This window comes from Zingiber officinale, chromosome 1A, assembly GCF_018446385.1.
Source record: "Zingiber officinale cultivar Zhangliang chromosome 1A, Zo_v1.1, whole genome shotgun sequence".
Classification (NCBI taxonomy): domain Eukaryota; kingdom Viridiplantae; phylum Streptophyta; class Magnoliopsida; order Zingiberales; family Zingiberaceae; genus Zingiber; species Zingiber officinale.
The window spans coordinates 159,176,686-159,194,225 of record NC_055987.1 but is presented as its reverse complement, the minus strand read 5'-3'; the positions used below and the strand labels follow the sequence as shown (position 1 = coordinate 159,194,225).

Below are 17,540 nucleotides of genomic sequence, written 5' to 3'. Positions count from 1 at the left end.
TTTTCTCATCTCACATTATTTCCTTATAATATGAGAAACATTGCAATATTACCACCCTAAATATTTACAAGTTAATTTTTAAAACAATCTGTTTGAGTGCATTTCTTATTTCAGTGGAAAAAAACCCGAAAAGGGAGCTTGGTTAAAGTTAAATTACTAGAGGTGTTTTTGGGTAAATAGTCCCCGGGCGGCCGTACGACCCACAATTATTATGTTGTACTGGGCTGGATCGGCCGCAAGTCCGACAAGATCCGACCCGCAATCCATTACCTGGCGGCCTTAGGCCTCAGCCTATTTACTATTTCTCGGTCACTTCCGCTACTTCCTGTCGGAACCTGAGTCGACACGCGCTCTCTTCGCTCTTCTCCTCCCTTTGTTTTCTCTCTCTACCTACCCTTCTCTCTCTCTCCACTTCTCTAGGGTTCGAATCCCTCTGCCCCCTCTCGTAGCTTCATACCGTCGAGGCCAACAAAAGAGGTTCTTTGATCGTTAGATTTCTGTATCGCGCGTTCTACAAGTTTCAGCTGATGGCCAAGACGAAGCCTGGCAAGAAAGACCTCGATTCTTACACCATTAAAGGATCCAACAAGATTGTCAAAGGTATTTCTTCATATTCGTGCCTTGTTCTCCGTTTGATTTTTGGCTTCTCACTGTTTCCTCTGTTGTTGTTTCTGTTTGTGTACCAGTTGGGGATTGCGTGCTGATGCGGCCGGCGGAGTCGGAGAAGCCTCCCTACGTTGCGCGGGTGGAGAAGATCGAGGCGGACCACCGCAACAACGTGCAGGTGCATGTGCGGTGGTACTACCGCCCTGAGGAGTCCATTGGCGGTCGCCGGCAGTTCCACGGCGCCAAGGAGTTGTTCCTCTCCGACCATTACGATGTGCAGAGTGCGCACACGATTGAGGGAAGGTGCGTAGTCCACACCTTCAAGAACTACACCAAGCTCGAGAATGTTGGCACAGAGGACTACTTCTGCCGCTTCGAGTACAAAGCTGCCACCGGTGCCTTCACCCCTGACCGAGTCGCTGTGTAGGGCATTGATTAATTGACTACATTATTATTATTACTATTATTATCATTGGATTGTATGCCCATGGGTCGAGTGTTTTCTTGCGTTTTAGGTATTGCAAGTGTGAGATGCCTTACAACCCTGACGATCTTATGGTTCAGTGTGAGGGGTGCAAGGACTGGTAAGAAACTTTTACATCTTCTTTCAGATTCGTTATTGTTTTTCCTCTACTGCACCCAGCTTACTTGATCTCATTGTCTGGTTATGGAAGTCCTCATGCAACTTCAGCTGAATATCTTAGATGTCTATTTTCTTAGTCTGTGTTTCCAGCGATGTAGTTCTGCGTATCATTTTTCTCTTGTTAAGCCAAGTGATGAATTCATTTCAATATAACTATTTTACTTAAACTTTTAGACAAATTGATTCTAGAAGTTTACGCTTTTAGGAAAGTGTTGTGGTTAATATTTTGTTTTTTATATTTTTACACCATTCTCTTTTTTTTGAGCTGAAGTTTTCCTTATCCAAACTATCCATTGTGCTCTTCAGTCAATTACACAACTAAATAACATTGTGTAAATTACAAATGTTTCCTTCTTTTTTTATGGTGGATGACTGATGTTTCATTCAATATATTGTTTTATTCTACTCTAGCTTTTAATTTGCAGCATGGATGTTATGTATGACGTAATTGTGTTTAGGTAGAAAATTGCCACTTACCAAGTAACTGAAAATGCGATGGATATGTAAATTGCACACGTCTCCTATGATGACATACATTAAAATTTGCATTATCCTTTCTTTTGTCAATGGAACCACACCAAAAATGTCACCCTACTATATTTTACAGTTGCATACTACATAAAATGAGCATGCTATATGAATAATTTTTTAATATTGGGAGGGATATCCAGGAAATTCCATTTAATTGTTGCATTCCTTAGTGGAGTAGAGTCTTTCGGTTGACAAGTTCCAATTTGAATATTTTAGTGATGTTTAAAAGGATCATAATATGTTTAACAGTACAACATCAGCATATTTGCTTCCTTTAGTGGCCTAGTTAGTATTTCTAACGAGCCTCATGGTGGTCTTGGTATTTTGAAGTCACGTACAAGGCAACACAATATTCATCATAATCTTTAAAATTCATTGTCTCAGTGATAACTCCAGTACTATATATATCTTATTATGAATTTTTATGATGATGAATTTCTCATTGACTATAAAAGTTATAATATACGTCGATTTTAGTTCAAAATATTAATATAAAAGGGTAAATGGTCCAATATACCTCGAATGCACTAGGCCAGGACTTGGTGGGCACAATGCAATGACTCATCTGCTTGCTGATGTCATACAATTCTTTGAATTTTGGTTATAACTTGTCTTGTTGTCTCTGTTTCGTTAGGCTGGGCAATTTGTATGGCATACTTTTATGGAAAAAGGAAGGTTAACCTTTGAAATTTATTTGGTCAAGCTAAGCCCCTTCTACAATAGGCATGTACTTAGCTCAAAAAACAATAACAGTAGCAGCAACAACATGTTCTCAGTTCTTCTTCTTTAGCAGCTGTTTATTAATCTTATTTTTCAAAGCAGTGAAGATTCGTTTTATTGAAACAGAAAAGAAACAATTTGACAAAGGAGATGCTTTATATTTTGTTACTGAAATAGTGCAGTACACTTTCACCCGAGATGAATAATCTATTATTTCAATTGGTCCACGTATAACAGTTCTGAGGACGAGGTCGTTCATTTGACCATTTTTGATAATGTGAAGTAGCATGGGTTACCAGCCTTATTTTTAGTATTTTGGATCAGACTTGATGCTAGAGGTTTATTTATCTGCTGAGAATGTGATTAGAATTCTTTTCCTGTTACAAACATTAACTTCACTCCACAGCCCATGAAACTGGTTGTAGTTCAATTCGATGGTCGTCATTTAAGATGATCATGGTAGCTTTGTGGAAGTTTAATGAGATTGACTAACGAGTCTTTGTGATGGTATAGAACTGGTGTGTGATCAATCAGATTGGTATCTACCTAGCCCAGTTTTAATAGCCATTACAATGTTAAAAGAGTCAAGGTTTCTTTATCATGTTGAATTCCTACAAATGTGTCTCCTCAATATTTCCTGTTTCTCGATTTAACATTTCACATAAAAGAGATGATCTGAGAAGCATTGGTGCTACTTCAGTTTTGTCTCTTAAGTTGCATTTATTGTGTCAACATATAGTTACTTTTTTGAATATTTAACTGTTGTGGTTCCTCTTATATGCAACACAATCTAAAAAATTCCGTAATATTATGTTACATCATATCCTTTTACCTGATCTTAGACTTCTTTCCTTTTCCTTTTGTTTATATTTTTGTGGAAAAGTTCAGTGTATTTTGTTCACTGTTTTACTATGTGGCTGTGTAGATGTATCATATATGCCCTTGTAGTGAGGCCCTACATTGCATATTGCATACTGGCAATAATATATGGTGAGGGGATCAGTTCAATATGCACTCCAATTACATAGAGATGATATTTGCATATTTGATGTGGTTTCATAGAGTATAATGATCAACTGACATGCTGGCCACCATATGGTGTAATTATTGACTAGTTTCATCAAACAATCTTCAGCCTGTATCACTTGAAAACTCTAATCCATCTTAGGTTGATTAATATGTATTGTTTTATGCTTTCTCTTTTTATGTATGGATTGCTTATTCTAGGATATAAAGGTGGTCCAAATTAAGTTTTTAACATATATTGGTCTCATTTTACAGTTTTTACCTATCCATTTTTAGATTCACATCTGAAGCTATGTATCACTTATGCAAATTATATCAAGGATTTTCATTTAGTTGCTAATGATGAAACCAATGTTTAAATGTTGTTTTCATTTTTTCCTGTTTAAATTAGCTTTGAAATTACTTTATTTGTCAGTTATATTTACTTACAGTTACAGGTGCTCCACGTATCTGTCTAGGCAATATGTCATCCTGGAGATATGAACTTCAAAATAGATTCTTGTTTATGATTTGGCTTGGATCGTGGTTTATCAGATATCTCCCTAGTCAATTCTGTCCATTATTAGTTCAACTATTACTTTATCCTTGTATGTTTGACAAGTTTTACCTTTTTGGTATTGTGACAAAAATGCTCTTGCATTCTCTGTGATTTCATATAATAGGGATAAGTTTTAGAAAAATTCTATTTAGACCATCTGATTCCATCTTCCCCCAAGTGGAATTCTCTTACTGTTTGTTACCTTTGGTCAAGAGTATATGCATGGATGCTTCATGGTACTAGCACTGATACAGTGATCTACCCATAGTGCGCAATCTCCACAACTGATGCTTTTTACTACTAACCATAGGCTTCCTTATCTTAGTTGGCACTGATAGCACTATTTCTGTATAATCAAGAGACCAATCAAAACATCACAATACTTTCCAACTTTTGCAAAGTGTATCTTTGTTTGCTTCTTTACTGTTCTCAAGTGTATTCATTTACTCTTAGTATCACCTTCCCCCTTTAAGCAAAATTGGTTTATTTGTGTGGCTGACATGTTAAAAACTGATTTTATGGACAGGTTCCACCCATCTTGCATGGGCATGACAATTGAGCAGGCAAAAAAGTTGGATTATTTTCTGTGCTCGGGCTGTGGCTCTCAAAATGATGTTAAAAGATCTATGAATGGGTTTGCAGCTTCACCGGATTCTGAGACAAAGGTGAGCTCACTAACTTTTTTTTGATAAGTAAATGACGTATTACTCAACAAAAGCTGTATACAATAATTGACTGGAGCCTTGAACATTTATCAACTCTAGCGAATTGCTAGATCTGATTAGATGTTCAATGCTCTATATACATGTGTTTGTATTTTCCTAAAACAACCCTCCATATCAAAAGACAAACCCTAAAAAACGGCCCCATTGCAGGCCAACCATATAAGATGTACCATGCATGGCATTGCCAAGTGCCTCGCTCTGGTCATAGCCCAGCAACCTTTGAATTGTTGTCTGAAGACCTTGAGCATCCGTCTGTAGGTTGTCATCTCTTGAGTCATTTCCTCTCACTAACCTTTGCTTAATAGTCAATTAGATAGACATTGGATGAGAGGTAATCGCTGTTTGAGGCGGGAGGGGCAAGGATAGAGCCCTCCTAATAATACTGATATATGGATTCAAACCCTATGCTTTTGGTTGAAAGTTCTCTGGGTCTAGTTTGCTTACCATAGACTAAACAACCGTTGGTATTAGTACATGCTCTCTGATTATATATTTATATATACAGGATTTCGTTGATAATCTCTGTAGGTTGAAGGTCTATACAAACTTCAATACTTGTTTAGTACTAGGCTCCATCTATGTTGATTCTGCCGTAGGAAATTTCCTTTAGTGCAAATTTCAATACCATATTCTATGTTTCCGTTTCGCTCCATTTCTGCACTTTTCGGTGTTAACAGATTAGGAAATATGAGTTTCTTTCGTCTTTGATATGGTAATGAAGTTGAAGATGTTCATCCATTTTCCCTTTTATATAACATGGCCAAGAAACTGAAACTTCATCCACGTGAAATTATGTGTAGTTTTAGACAATGTTTAAGTAAACATGATCCATTTCCGTTCCTATTTATGTAGGCTGAATCGAAGAGGCGAAAGAGGTAACTGCAAATGCTGTAGATTTGGCTCCTTTAGGATTTGTTCATTTTATGAAAAGGTTGTCATCTTTCTGGGTCTGGGAATGTACAGTGCAGTGCATAGACTGCTAAACAACCAGTGTCATGTTTTTGAACTCGAGAAACTATTATGAATCACTAAGGTGGTGATCTTTGTACCCAAATCACCTTTGATTTTTCCTCTATCTTCTACTGCAAAAATATCTATCTGGTAAGAAAAGAAAATGAGCTTATAATGCTTGCAAAAGGCATGTTATACCTCAGAATCTTCATTGACGATGAATGTGTTATCATGGGTTTTGATGTCAAAGCATAAATATTGTCTCACGTATGGCATCAAATTATTTTTATTATTATTATTGCATAAACATATATAGTTATCAAAATGCTATATGTTTTTTTTTTCATTAACGAGTAATCAATTCAATCATATCTAAGGACACTGAAGTCATTGCATAATAAAGCCGCTGAGAATTTGGTATCAGTTTCTTAGCCATTTATTGGTTGTATACTTTTATTCCTTATAGTGCATGAAATTCGTTCGATTAATCTTTTCTTTTAGTGAAGAATTATGCAATCGGGCACCTTGCTTGACCGCGTGACTAATTAGCCTTGCACCGGGTAACTTGCTAAAATGAAACCAACCAACTTAACTGCCCTAAGTGTTAGAACATCCATACATTCTTTCCTACATTTAGAAACCAGCTTCTCCTTCATCCACCTTCTCCTTCCATTTCTCCTCCACCTTCCATCCCACAAGATGTTTCCTTCCTTTCGTCCGAATTCCTTCATCCTTTTCCTCTTCCTCTCCTTCCCTTTCATCTTCTTGCTTCCTTTCACTACCACCTCGCATGGCGTCGCAGAAGACCACGCCAAAACCCTCTCTCACACTCCAAAGATATGTGGCAACAACCAAAGACATGATGATGCCTCTGACCTGAATGAATTCTTCCCTGAAGCCCGCATCCCATCCGATTCCAACGTTGGCCAACTCTCCGATCCCTCCGCGGTGAGCCATATCGCCAATCCCCTGCTTCAGCGCGCTCACACCGCGCTCCGCGCGTGGAAGAGCGCCATCGTCTCCGACCCTCACAACTTCACTGGCAATTGGGTCGGCGACGATGTGTGCACCTACAACGGCATCGTCTGCACCCCCTCGCTCGACGACCCCACCCGACACGCCGTCGCTGGCATCGACCTTAATAGAGCGGACCTCGAAGGCCACCTCCCCATGGAGCTCAGCCTCTTCCACGAGGTCTCTCTCATCCACCTCAACTCCAATAAGTTCCGCGGCCAAATTCCCCAGAAGCTATCCAAGTTGGTGCACCTCCAAGAGCTCGACCTCAGCAACAACGGCTTCCACGGGCCGTTCCCGGAGGAGGTGCTCCGGCTGCCGAATCTCAAGTACCTCGACCTCCGGTACAATAACTTCGAAGGGGTGCTGCCGCCAGAGCTCTTCGACAAGGATCTTGATGCTCTGCTCATCAACAACAACCGATTCAACGGCACGTTGCCGATAAACATAGGTAACTCGAAGCTCTCTGCGATGGTGCTAGCCAACAACAACTTCGAAGGCGGCATTCCGAAAAGCATAGGAAATATGAACCAAACTTTGAATGAGATCGTCATCGGCAACAACAGCTTCAGTGGATGCTTGCCGCTGGAGCTCGGGTCACTCATCAACGTTGCGGTGCTGGACCTAAGTTTGAACTCGTTCACCGGAGTGTTGCCAGAGAAGATGATCGAGGGGTTGCAAAACGTGGAGCAACTCAATGTCGCAAACAATAAATTGACAGGGACTCTGCCGCATGGCATATGCCAGTTGAAGAAACTCGATAACTTCACATACTCTTCCAATTACTTCAACGGCAACAGACTGGAATGTCAGCGGCCGGGGAAGGTCGAATTTGACCGCGGGTTGAATTGTATTGATGGAGAAGAAGAAGGAGAAGAAGAAGAAGAGAGAAGAAAGGAGGAATTCGCTGTCGCGGCGTTTGAACATTCAGCGAGTTGCAGCGAGCAGAAGAACGAGATACCTTCAGGGCGTTCGAGTTATTCTCCAGCGCCTTCATCCTTGTCACCGTCGTCGCATCGGATTGTATTGGAACAGCAACCTGCTGCATCCCTTCCGCCAGTTGGCGGGTTCGGTTATGCATCGCCACCACCTCCCATGATGAAAGATAATTGACTTGGAGAGAAGAATTGGGAAGGATTTAATTTGTTTGTTGATACTGTCGAAAATCATAGAGATGTTAAGTTGAAAATGTGACTGTTGTGTTGATCGGACGTACACTCCACTCCATTTTGTAACAAAAAAATGTCGGTTCGAGTTAGAGGAGTCTTCGGCGTTGACCCTCCGAGTCCGATGCTCAAATTAGTCATCGGAAAGAGAAAAAGATGAAGCAACAATAGATACAGGCGTAAATAGTGAATAACACGTATCTTCGTCAGTATATGAACTCTCCTTTATATAGTACCCTAGTGGGTGATGTGCACTCTCCTCGAGGTATGGACACGTTCTCCAATTGATCATGGGTACGTTCTCCAAATTATCCTATAAAAGGATCTGTCAAGAAAGTGTCTATACCTTAACTGGACATGTCTATCCCTGATACAGTAGAAGCTTCCGTCATACGATCCGCCTCTTAACCATGTCGCGTGTTAGCGGCACTATCTCCTAAAAGAATATTGAAAGATACGACAATGATCCCGTTATTCGGCCAAGCAGGGTGACCGATTGGCTGGGACTCCTCCGATCAGTCGACCTCTGCTGTTCTTCTTTGTGGTGACTGGTATAGCAGCTTGCTATCGCCCGACCGGACTAACGCTCCGGTCGTCTCAACGGTCCTCTGCTCCGTGACGAGCGCCTTATGATCTTGGATGTACGGGTGTTCTGCTTGGACCATCTTTTGCCGGTTGGAAGCTTTACGCCCGATCGACCACTGCCGTAGAGTTTCGCTCGGCCCTCTTTTGGTGAGCTCATTGGTCCTCTAGCATTGACCTCTTTGACTTTGACCTCCACGTCAGCTGCTATCTCCATCCTTTGACCCACACTTAGTGGGTCCCTCTTTATCACTGCTTCACAAGTCTTTCCCTCAAGTCTAGTCGAAGGAGGCTGCAAGTCCGACTGACTGGACAAGTACTGCATCGGATGACCTCCTCCGATTGGATATTCTCTGTGCTTTGGATGTCGGTCGGCTCATATCTTCTAATCGCTGTTCGACTTTAGTTTATTAACTTGAGCCCAAGCGCAGTTCAGATATACTGAGCATCAAAATTCTATCTCCAACCCAAAGATCTAATTTGTCAACTGGTCATTCCTCTTTTTGTCCCGAGCTCCTCATAAGCCTAGTGGTGGATCGACCTCTCGTCTATATCATAGTAAGATATTTGTGTCAATCAAGGTTGTTTTGTGAAATTTCTCTAAGTATAATTTACTATTTTCCCGATCGTCGATTTAACTAGTTTCTAAGACGTCTGGATGCTCATTCCAACATTAGTCAGACGACTATATTGTAGCAGGTGTATTTGCTTTAGTTACTACTCGATCTGTTACTTTTACTTTCAGACTTCATGGAAGCCGCTCGGCTTTATCCATAGTCGGCTTGGTTTTAGAGTCGTCGCTCGGCTATTATTCGTCGTCGATTCTAGTTTATAGTCGTCGCTCGACTGTTGATGCGTAGACTTGGGTTTATAATCGTCGCTCAACTGTTGATGCGTAGGCATGAGTTTATAGTCGCCGCTCAACTGTTGTTGACGCAGACTCAGGTTTAAAGCTGTCGCGTGGTTGTTAACGAAGACAAAGGTTTATAGTTGTCGTTCGACTATTGACGAAAACAAGAGTTTATAGTCGTCGCTCGACTGTTGATGAAGACTACGGTTTATAGTCGTCGCTCGACTGTTGACGAAGACAAGGGTTTATAGTCGCCGCTCAACTGTTGACAAAGACTAGAGTTTATAGTCACCGCTCGACTGTTGACGAAGACTAGGGTTTATAGTCACCGCTCAAAAGTCTTTGGAGATATGGATTAATCCGTTCGGTAATCTCCTGAACTAGCATTGCGCCAATTCGGAGAAAGTCGTGAGGCAGACTCGACATTTCACCTTGTCGGTGTACTGATGAAGTATGGTCGCGTTATCAAACTTGGCCAAGTGGTCATCCGAATCGGTCGTTCCGTTGTACTCCTCGATCGTTGGTGGGATGTAGTGTTTTGGCAGAGGGTCGTCCAAGATCCCCTGAGAGAATTGTTGATTGTTCCGCTCGGGCGAATCATCAATCCTTGGTATTTTCCCTTTACGCATGTCCCGAATGAGTACGTCGTCCGAGGAGGATCCTCGTTCCTCATCTGCCTAGCCTAGTTCCTCTGATGGAGTGTGGAACAATGCTCGATGGAAGGGGATCGGTGCATTGGGTGCGTCTTCGTATGTGTCGGTTGGCTTCTTACTCTATCCCCGAACGGCTACATGCTTCGCTCGGTCTTCATATCCGATTTTATGACCCACTGATGAGGTCGCGGGCTCCTGTACCTAGCGCTCAACCAGTGCATGTTGTTGTTGCTCTAGCATTTTTATTGCTCGGACTTGTATCAGCATATCTAGCTCTTCTTTTTGTCAAAGTCACCGTGGTGAGTCGTCTAGCGTCCTCCATCTTTGCGTTTCGGATCCTGTTCAAAAATCGTGGGGATGTGGCTGCTGTGTTGACCGGATGTAGACTTTGCTCTATAACACAAGAAACGTCAATGCCGAGTCAAGGAAGGGGTCCCCGGAATTGGTCATCTGACGCTCAAGTCAGTCACTAGAAAGATGTAAAAGATGGAGCAACAGTAGACACGGGCGTGAATAGTGAATAACGTGTACCTCTGCCGGTGTATGAACCTCCTTTATATAATGCCCTGGTGGGCAACATACACACTCCTCGAGGCATGAGCACGTTCTCCAATTGGTTGTGGGCACGTTCTCATGAAAGGACATGTTAGGAAAGTGCCTCTGACACCATACCATAACAGGGCATGTCTATCCCTGACAAGACAGTAGAAACCTCAATCATACGATCCGCTTGTTGACCATGCCACATGCCAGCGACACTATCTCCCAAAAGAATATTGAGAGATACGATAATAATCCCGCTGTTCGGCCAAGCGGGGTGATCGTATGGTTGGGACTCCTCCGATCGGTCGGCTTCTACTGTTCTTTCTTGTGATGGCTGGGTATAGCACCTTGTTATCGCCCAATTGGATTAACGCTTCGGTCGTCCCAACGATCCTCTGCTCCGTGACGAGCACCTCATGATCTTGGATGTACTGGCGTTCTGCTTGGACTAGCTTTTGTCGGTCGGAAACTTTACGCCGGATCAGCCACTGCTGTAGAGTTCCGCTCGACCACCTTTTGGTGAGCTTATTGGTCCTTTGGTGTTGACCTTCTTGATTTTGACCTCTACATTGACTGTTATCTCTATTATTTGACCCACATTTAGTGGACCCTCTTTATCATTGCATCATTTGTCTTTCTAAAATTGAGGAAGGAAAGATCTACTGGTTCATTGGTAGATCTATCTTGGAGTTTTTTTCCCTTTCTTTTTTTTTATTACAAAAGATGCATGTCTAAAATTTTAAACTCTTTTATATGAAATGAGTATCTAAAACTTCATTATAGAATCTTCAATTGTTTCCTGTGAAGATTCTTCATGGGAAAAAAAAGTGACTTGGGCTAGCCAAATCGATCCGGAGGGAATGCATGATACTCTACGCAAATACTTCAACATAAATCTCATGGAAGCCATGCTATAGGTTTTTTTAGTTGACATGTTGGATATATGTGATATGAATAGAGAAGAGATGAAATAAGAAAGAGATTCTATTGTGAATGTGACTTTAATTCTATATTGAAATTTTGAAGGTATTTTAGTTGATTTATATTGATTCACATATATTAATGATGTGAACAAATGTATAAGGAGAAACTCTCTCTCACGCGTGGGTGCAAATCTAAGGCTTGTTTTATACTAAATCAAATTGTCTCGTGTGTGAGCACGACCTGTGCGGTCTAAATGCCAGACTGGTTGAGCCAAAATTTACCCAAGTAGAACAATCAATATTTTACCACATAGACCTTTTTTGCTGCTTATTTAGGGTATAACGGATGTATTAATTAGAAATTAATGTAACTGAGCAAAATGTTGGTGTTTCACAGCAGAGAGAATAATATATGATCATTAAAGTTACTTATTAGTCTAAGCTCTTATATCAGGAGACTGCGACTACAGGCAAAAGGTTACGCATACAAAAAGCAAAAGCTCTCCACCTACGTTCCCCTCTTTCTCTGTCGTGCAACTCTTGCTTGGCAGAGTGTCCGTGATAGTAGTCGAGTATCACTTAATTCGCTGTGACCATCAGTGCTTGGTGGGAATCACAATTAACCGTTGTATCCTGGGAAATAGACGACTTGAATAAACCTAGAAGCATAGCTCGAGGTGAGACGAATTCTGTTTCAAGGGAACTGCGACCATCGCAGGCCTCGGTCATTCGGTTGCTTTATTGCTCTACCCGACCGACCACCTACCTGCTTCGTCCGCTCAGCCTCTTCGTCTGCTTGTTCGGCTGCACGCCCGTCCGGTCTCTCACCCGCTTGGACTCTTCATTCGCTCGGCCGCTCATTCACTCGGTTGCTCATTCGCTTGGCCTCTTCATTCGCACAACTGCACGCCCATCTAGCCGCTCACTCGCTCGGCCACTTTGTTTGCTTGGGTGTACGCTCACTCGTCCTGCCGCTTGCTCGGTCTGCTTGGTCGTATGCTTACTCGTCCGACCTCTCGCTCGGTTCGCTCGGTCGTACACTTGCTCGCCCCGCCACTTGCTGGCTCGGCCTCAACCCGCTTTGCTACTCTGTTATTGTTTAGTCTGCGTTCGACACTGAGCAGTAATTAGTCCTTGCTAACAACTTAAGATTATCTGCTCAAGTAATCTCGACAAATAAGTGAATTAAATTTAGTGTAATTTAAATTTATCTAATACCCCAAAATCTTCGACAGATTATCTAACATAACATTAAGTATATATTCAATTTATGTCAATTAATCGATTAATTCAGGAGATGATCAATTTAATCTTATAAAAAAAATTTATGAAATAAGTCGGAAATCACTCATAATAAACTATCCATCAATTTAATATTTGTAGATCAATCATCTATTAAAAAAATTATTTATTAATTTATTTAAATTGAAACTTTATCGTTAGATGTCTGAAAAAATTAAGAATATTTTGTTCCGCTCTACCATTGCTATGAAGTTATATTCTTTTAATGAGTAGGTGAGTTAATAAATTTTATAATTTATTTTTATCAAGTGCGTGTATAAATCCAACACTTCGCTGTTCCTTTTAACTGCTTGATTTTTTGTGATAACCTATTCAGGTACAAATCCAACAGTTTGTCAACGGTGGAGGCATGCATTTTCTGAAGGATATATAGAAAAATTTGTGTTACGGACGCCGCCATAATATATGCGCGATCACAGTCGTGATTCATTAAGAAATCGAGATGTTTGGATCAATTCCGGAATTTGGATTAATTTCGGGAGCTCCGACTTAGTCAATCATGCATGGTAGTTAGAGTCAGGTAGCATATCAAAATCCAAACCGTGAAATTATATTATATGTTATATTAGATCATTATATTATTGTTGACATATCATTCAGTGTCATTGTTGAAAAATTAAAATATTAATTGTGTATTTATGTGTCTTCAACTATATAATTAAAAATAAAATCAAAATTCTTTTTTGGACTTGATAGGATCCTATTGTATATATGAAAAGTATTAATAGACATCCAAAAAACGATTTTGTCATGATGAATCTTTGTCATGATAAACAGTTGCGAGAAGCGTCGTCCTACAGGCTACAGTGTTATGCGTACTTAGGTAACTTGCTCTCTCGCACTACATGTATATATAATTTCTTCGAGACGTGTACCGCCGAAAGAAAGAAAAAAACAAAACAAAATAAAGAAAGAAAGAAAGGGAACAGCGTGTGTGTGATCGAGTCGAAGCGATGTGCCCCATCCATACTGTTCACAGGAGAGATCGACACGGTTGAATAATATCTCGAGAGTTGAAGATTATTCAACACGTACGTTGCGATAATGGAGCTAGCTATACGAATGATCGTCGGGAATATCCTACGCAGCGATAAGAGGGGGAGGATTAAGCATGTCCACTGTCTACTGTTGTTCGGCAGCTGACCGCACGATGAATATTTGCCCAAAAGTTTGGTTTGGGACCGGTAGTAGCTTGTGTGTAGGGTTGCATGTTGGGCAATATACACTGTGTCTAGTTTGATTGAGGTTACATTCAAATTCTCAACAATCATACTTTAACATAACTCACCTGAATTCACCGGATTTTTGCAGATTCAAGCAGCAAAAACAGACAAATTTCTTCCCCGATGGGGCAAAGCAAACCGCAAGATTACTGTGGTCGACGAGTTTGATTCGGACTCACCAACGAGCTCGCGCTGTTCTCACGCCCCTCCACACCACGCGCACGTCACGACTCACGATCGATGGAGCATGCACTTGGTACGTCCGCACTGCCACCCACCGGCGCCAGTGCCACACTCTCAGGCCTCACGTTCATGTACGACCTACCACGGCCAGACAAATCACACTGTTCCTTCTGCCACCTCCATCAAAACCCCAAGTCAAACTAGTATAAAGCCATCCCCCAAATCCCGGGCGACCTACTCCTACTCTCCTGATCTCCACACAACCATATGTAATGCCCTCTTTCTTTCTTTTGGTTCCCGTGCCAACAATTCCATCTCCCTCTTTCCCACAATATTATTTATTTTATATATATATATATTTTTTAAAAATACACTTATGTGTGATTGTATTCACTAACATCATTTTTATTTTCACCATCCCACGCACCCCTTTCTAATCCTCACACCTTTTAAGATGAGGCAGATTTACTGCTCATCCACCTGGCTTAGTTAGTCTGTAGATTAGGGGTAGGCAGACAACGCTAAGGTCGAAGAGGAACACATGAACTACTACTGGCGTATACAAACTCTTGAAAGCATAATAATGTATAACTTTGGACAGGATGGAAAAGGAGGTCATCTTCATCATCATACGCATCAAAGTTCTCAATCCCTCAGTGGAGAAGTCAATGTTCGTATATATCTATGACATATATACTTAATCTGTGCTGATGCATTTGGCATTCTATTTATTGGCTCTTTGTCTTTTTGACTCCATTTTACTTTTTAGGAGACATGCATGAATGTTGGCTCCAATGGCCAAATGCTAATATCACGTTTAAGTTAGTCAAATAGAGTTGACCATATATGGGGCCCTTGCAGCTTCTCCTTCATGTGACAGTCACTACCGAGATCGAGCTTGCCTCATTCATACACGCAAAGAGATAGAAAGGAGGAAGGCCTTGATTTGTTTTGGAGGGCAGAGTTAACTGCTCCAGTGGAAAACCTTGAAGCAGACAAAAAGCCACAAAGCAACTTGATCCATTTATATTTCGCTTAAAATGCGGAAGCACATGGCAGATCCTTTGCATGCATCATAATTTAGATTCATAAAGTGATTAGACTCCACGAGGCTACGAGTTTGTGCTTGCATATGTCAAATCTGATTAATTATCGACTGTTAGTTCTCACTAAAAACAAGAGCGATTAATCCGTGGAGAAAAAGGAGCTAATAGAGTGTAGAATAGAGGGCCCATGCATGTTGGATCCTATATATATTGTCCTCTTTAGCATTTCCACACACACACATATGCACCCATGTTCCCACTGATTAATTACTTGGAAACTTCAAGTGGATTAGTTGGTTAATAATATCTTAGTGAATTTGAAGACAACAAAGATCCAAATCCATGGTTTCCATTACCATAAATATATAAATTTTTTTTTTTTGAAGCTGAGACATGAACATTATGTCCATGGCATGTATCTTCTATCCATCTACAGTGTCCTTTTCCCTCCCAACATCTCTCTTTTAAATCCATCCCCTACGCCTCTCTTCACCTCCCATTCCACTGCAACCTCACCAAATCTCATTCCCTGCTTCCCCTTTTTTCCACCAATGTCTTCCTCCAAGTCTACTGACAATGCAACAGTGAAGGCTCAAGGGTGCAATGTTGATACTACTACCTCCATGATGGACTTCTCCCAAGCTCAGAATTCTCATTCATCATCCTCGTCGTCCTCTTCTCCATCTTCAGGAGAGAGGAGAGGGAGGAGGAAGCCGGCAGAGCCGGGTAGGTTCCTCGGCGTGAGGAGGCGGCCGTGGGGGCGATACGCTGCCGAAATAAGGGACCCGACGACGAAGGAGAGGCATTGGCTTGGGACGTTCGACACGGCGCAAGAGGCTGCTCTAGCCTACGACAGGGCAGCCCTCGCCATGAAGGGGAGTCAAGCGAGGACCAACTTTATTTACTCCGACACTCCCATCACCACATTCCAGTACTCCCTCCTCCCTCCTCTCCATGCCCAAAGCTTCAACATCCCTCAGCCACCGCGCCACGGCCACCTCATCGGTGGCATTCTGCCCGTTGATCAACCTGCTGACCACGCCGCCTTCTCAATCCAGAGCCATCGCCATAGCATCTCTGCCCCGAGTCGTCGGGCCGCCGCCGATAATAAGAACCACGACATGGAGATTTCCGATGACTTCCTGTTTTATGATGACACTAGGTCGGGGTACTTGAGCAGCGTAGTCCAGGAGAGCTGCCGCCGGTCGTCGAACTCCCGCAAGCACTCAACTGAGTCAAACGCTCCTCCAGTGACTTCCCAACTCCAGAGCCAAGCATCGACCAGCAGCAACTCTAATGCAGATGATCAGTTGATCTCCGATATGAGCAAGGGATTCTGGATGGATGAGCCAGTGTGGGAACTCAGTTTCCCTGATTCAAATGGCATCAATTTGGATAACCTTGGCAACTCTCTACCAAATATCTCTGATTCCTATGATCTGTTTCTCCATTGACTGATGCTTTAATTTCTAATTCAGTACCCACCTCTGCATGGGATATATATATATATATAAAACTAGAGTGTCATTGAGCTTTCAGTAAGATCGCAGATTGTAACGTTGTTGGTCTGTATTCAGAAAGTTATATGCATTAACTTTTCTGTCCGTGATATTCTTCAGGTTTGCTAACAGTATGCGAAGTGCTTGCTTATCAGAGCGTGTTGATCTTTTTTAGCAGAGCATTTTTATGTTTACCTGGTAAAAAGGTGAAGCAGCATCACATGAATGAAGGCACACTCCTAGACTTGATTTTGAAACCTGTGCATGCCACTTCACTGGTTTTGCAGTTATATATATATGTACCTGGAGCAAGAGGGGGAATTAGTTCAAACCATTTTTTTTCCCCCTGGAAGGAGAGCCCGGGTGATGCATTAAAGCAGATCAAAAGTTCGTCCGAGTTAATTTTATTACTCTTACTCACTTGCAAAAGGTCCACTGAAAACTTTAGCTTAGATGCCAGATACAAGCTGAACGGTGAGTGTTTTTGTTACTTTCTGAGAATTGTCTGTATCTTATCTCGAAAGCAGGGGCTGCTGAACACTACTTTCTACCACCATTTCCAAAGAACATTAAGCATCGCGGCCTTGATGATTCAAGCTGCAAATCAATTTTTAAGTTTGATTATGAAGATCACATCGTAATCGGCTTCTTTGGATCTTAATATTCTCGTTCAGCTGGATTTATTGTTCAAGAAGTTCTTTCAAAATTTTATAAAAACTCTAGTTTAACGAGTCAAAACGGAACCACTAATTGAACCATAAAACTTGTTAAAAATTTGAGAACAAGACAATTATAAGAAGCTTGAATTTTAAACCT

General features: G+C 41.6%; 3 protein-coding genes across 3 annotated transcripts; all 3 read left to right on the top strand.

Annotated features, from left to right (window-relative positions):
* The first annotated feature begins 321 nt into the window (after nucleotides 1-321).
* Nucleotides 322-5,864, top strand: LOC122038179 (chromatin remodeling protein EBS-like). Its single transcript, XM_042597812.1, has 5 exons — nucleotides 322-600; nucleotides 687-1,029; nucleotides 1,122-1,190; nucleotides 4,591-4,729; nucleotides 5,642-5,864. The coding sequence occupies exons 1-5, from the start codon at nucleotides 528-530 to the stop codon at nucleotides 5,666-5,668; spliced, it is 651 nt and encodes a 216-aa protein (XP_042453746.1). The 5' UTR covers nucleotides 322-527; the 3' UTR covers nucleotides 5,669-5,864.
* Nucleotides 5,865-6,439: 575 nt separating this feature from the next.
* On the top strand, nucleotides 6,440-7,867 carry LOC122005822 (leucine-rich repeat extensin-like protein 7). The gene has a single exon (XM_042561045.1). The coding sequence runs from the start codon at nucleotides 6,440-6,442 to the stop codon at nucleotides 7,865-7,867; it is 1,428 nt and encodes a 475-aa protein (XP_042416979.1).
* Nucleotides 7,868-15,741: 7,874 nt separating this feature from the next.
* On the top strand, nucleotides 15,742-16,763 carry LOC122011792 (ethylene-responsive transcription factor ERF086-like). The gene has a single exon (XM_042568179.1). It carries the CDS (start codon nucleotides 15,777-15,779, stop codon nucleotides 16,677-16,679), a length of 903 nt encoding a protein of 300 aa, XP_042424113.1. The 5' UTR covers nucleotides 15,742-15,776; the 3' UTR covers nucleotides 16,680-16,763.
* Nucleotides 16,764-17,540: the final 777 nt, after the last annotated feature.

Bases quoted from the DNA above. Each gene is read 5' to 3' on its own strand.
- LOC122038179 (XM_042597812.1), top strand. From the start codon at position 528: ATGGCCAAGACGAAGCCTGGCAAGAAAGACCTCGATTCTTACACCATT. The intron at 601-686 runs GTATTTCTTCAT...TTTGTGTACCAG, and splicing joins ATCCAACAAGATTGTCAAAG to TTGGGGATTGCGTGCTGATG. The intron at 1,191-4,590 runs GTAAGAAACTTT...TTTTATGGACAG, and splicing joins TGTGAGGGGTGCAAGGACTG to GTTCCACCCATCTTGCATGG.
- LOC122005822 (XM_042561045.1), top strand. From the start codon at position 6,440: ATGTTTCCTTCCTTTCGTCCGAATTCCTTCATCCTTTTCCTCTTCCTC.
- LOC122011792 (XM_042568179.1), top strand. From the start codon at position 15,777: ATGTCTTCCTCCAAGTCTACTGACAATGCAACAGTGAAGGCTCAAGGG.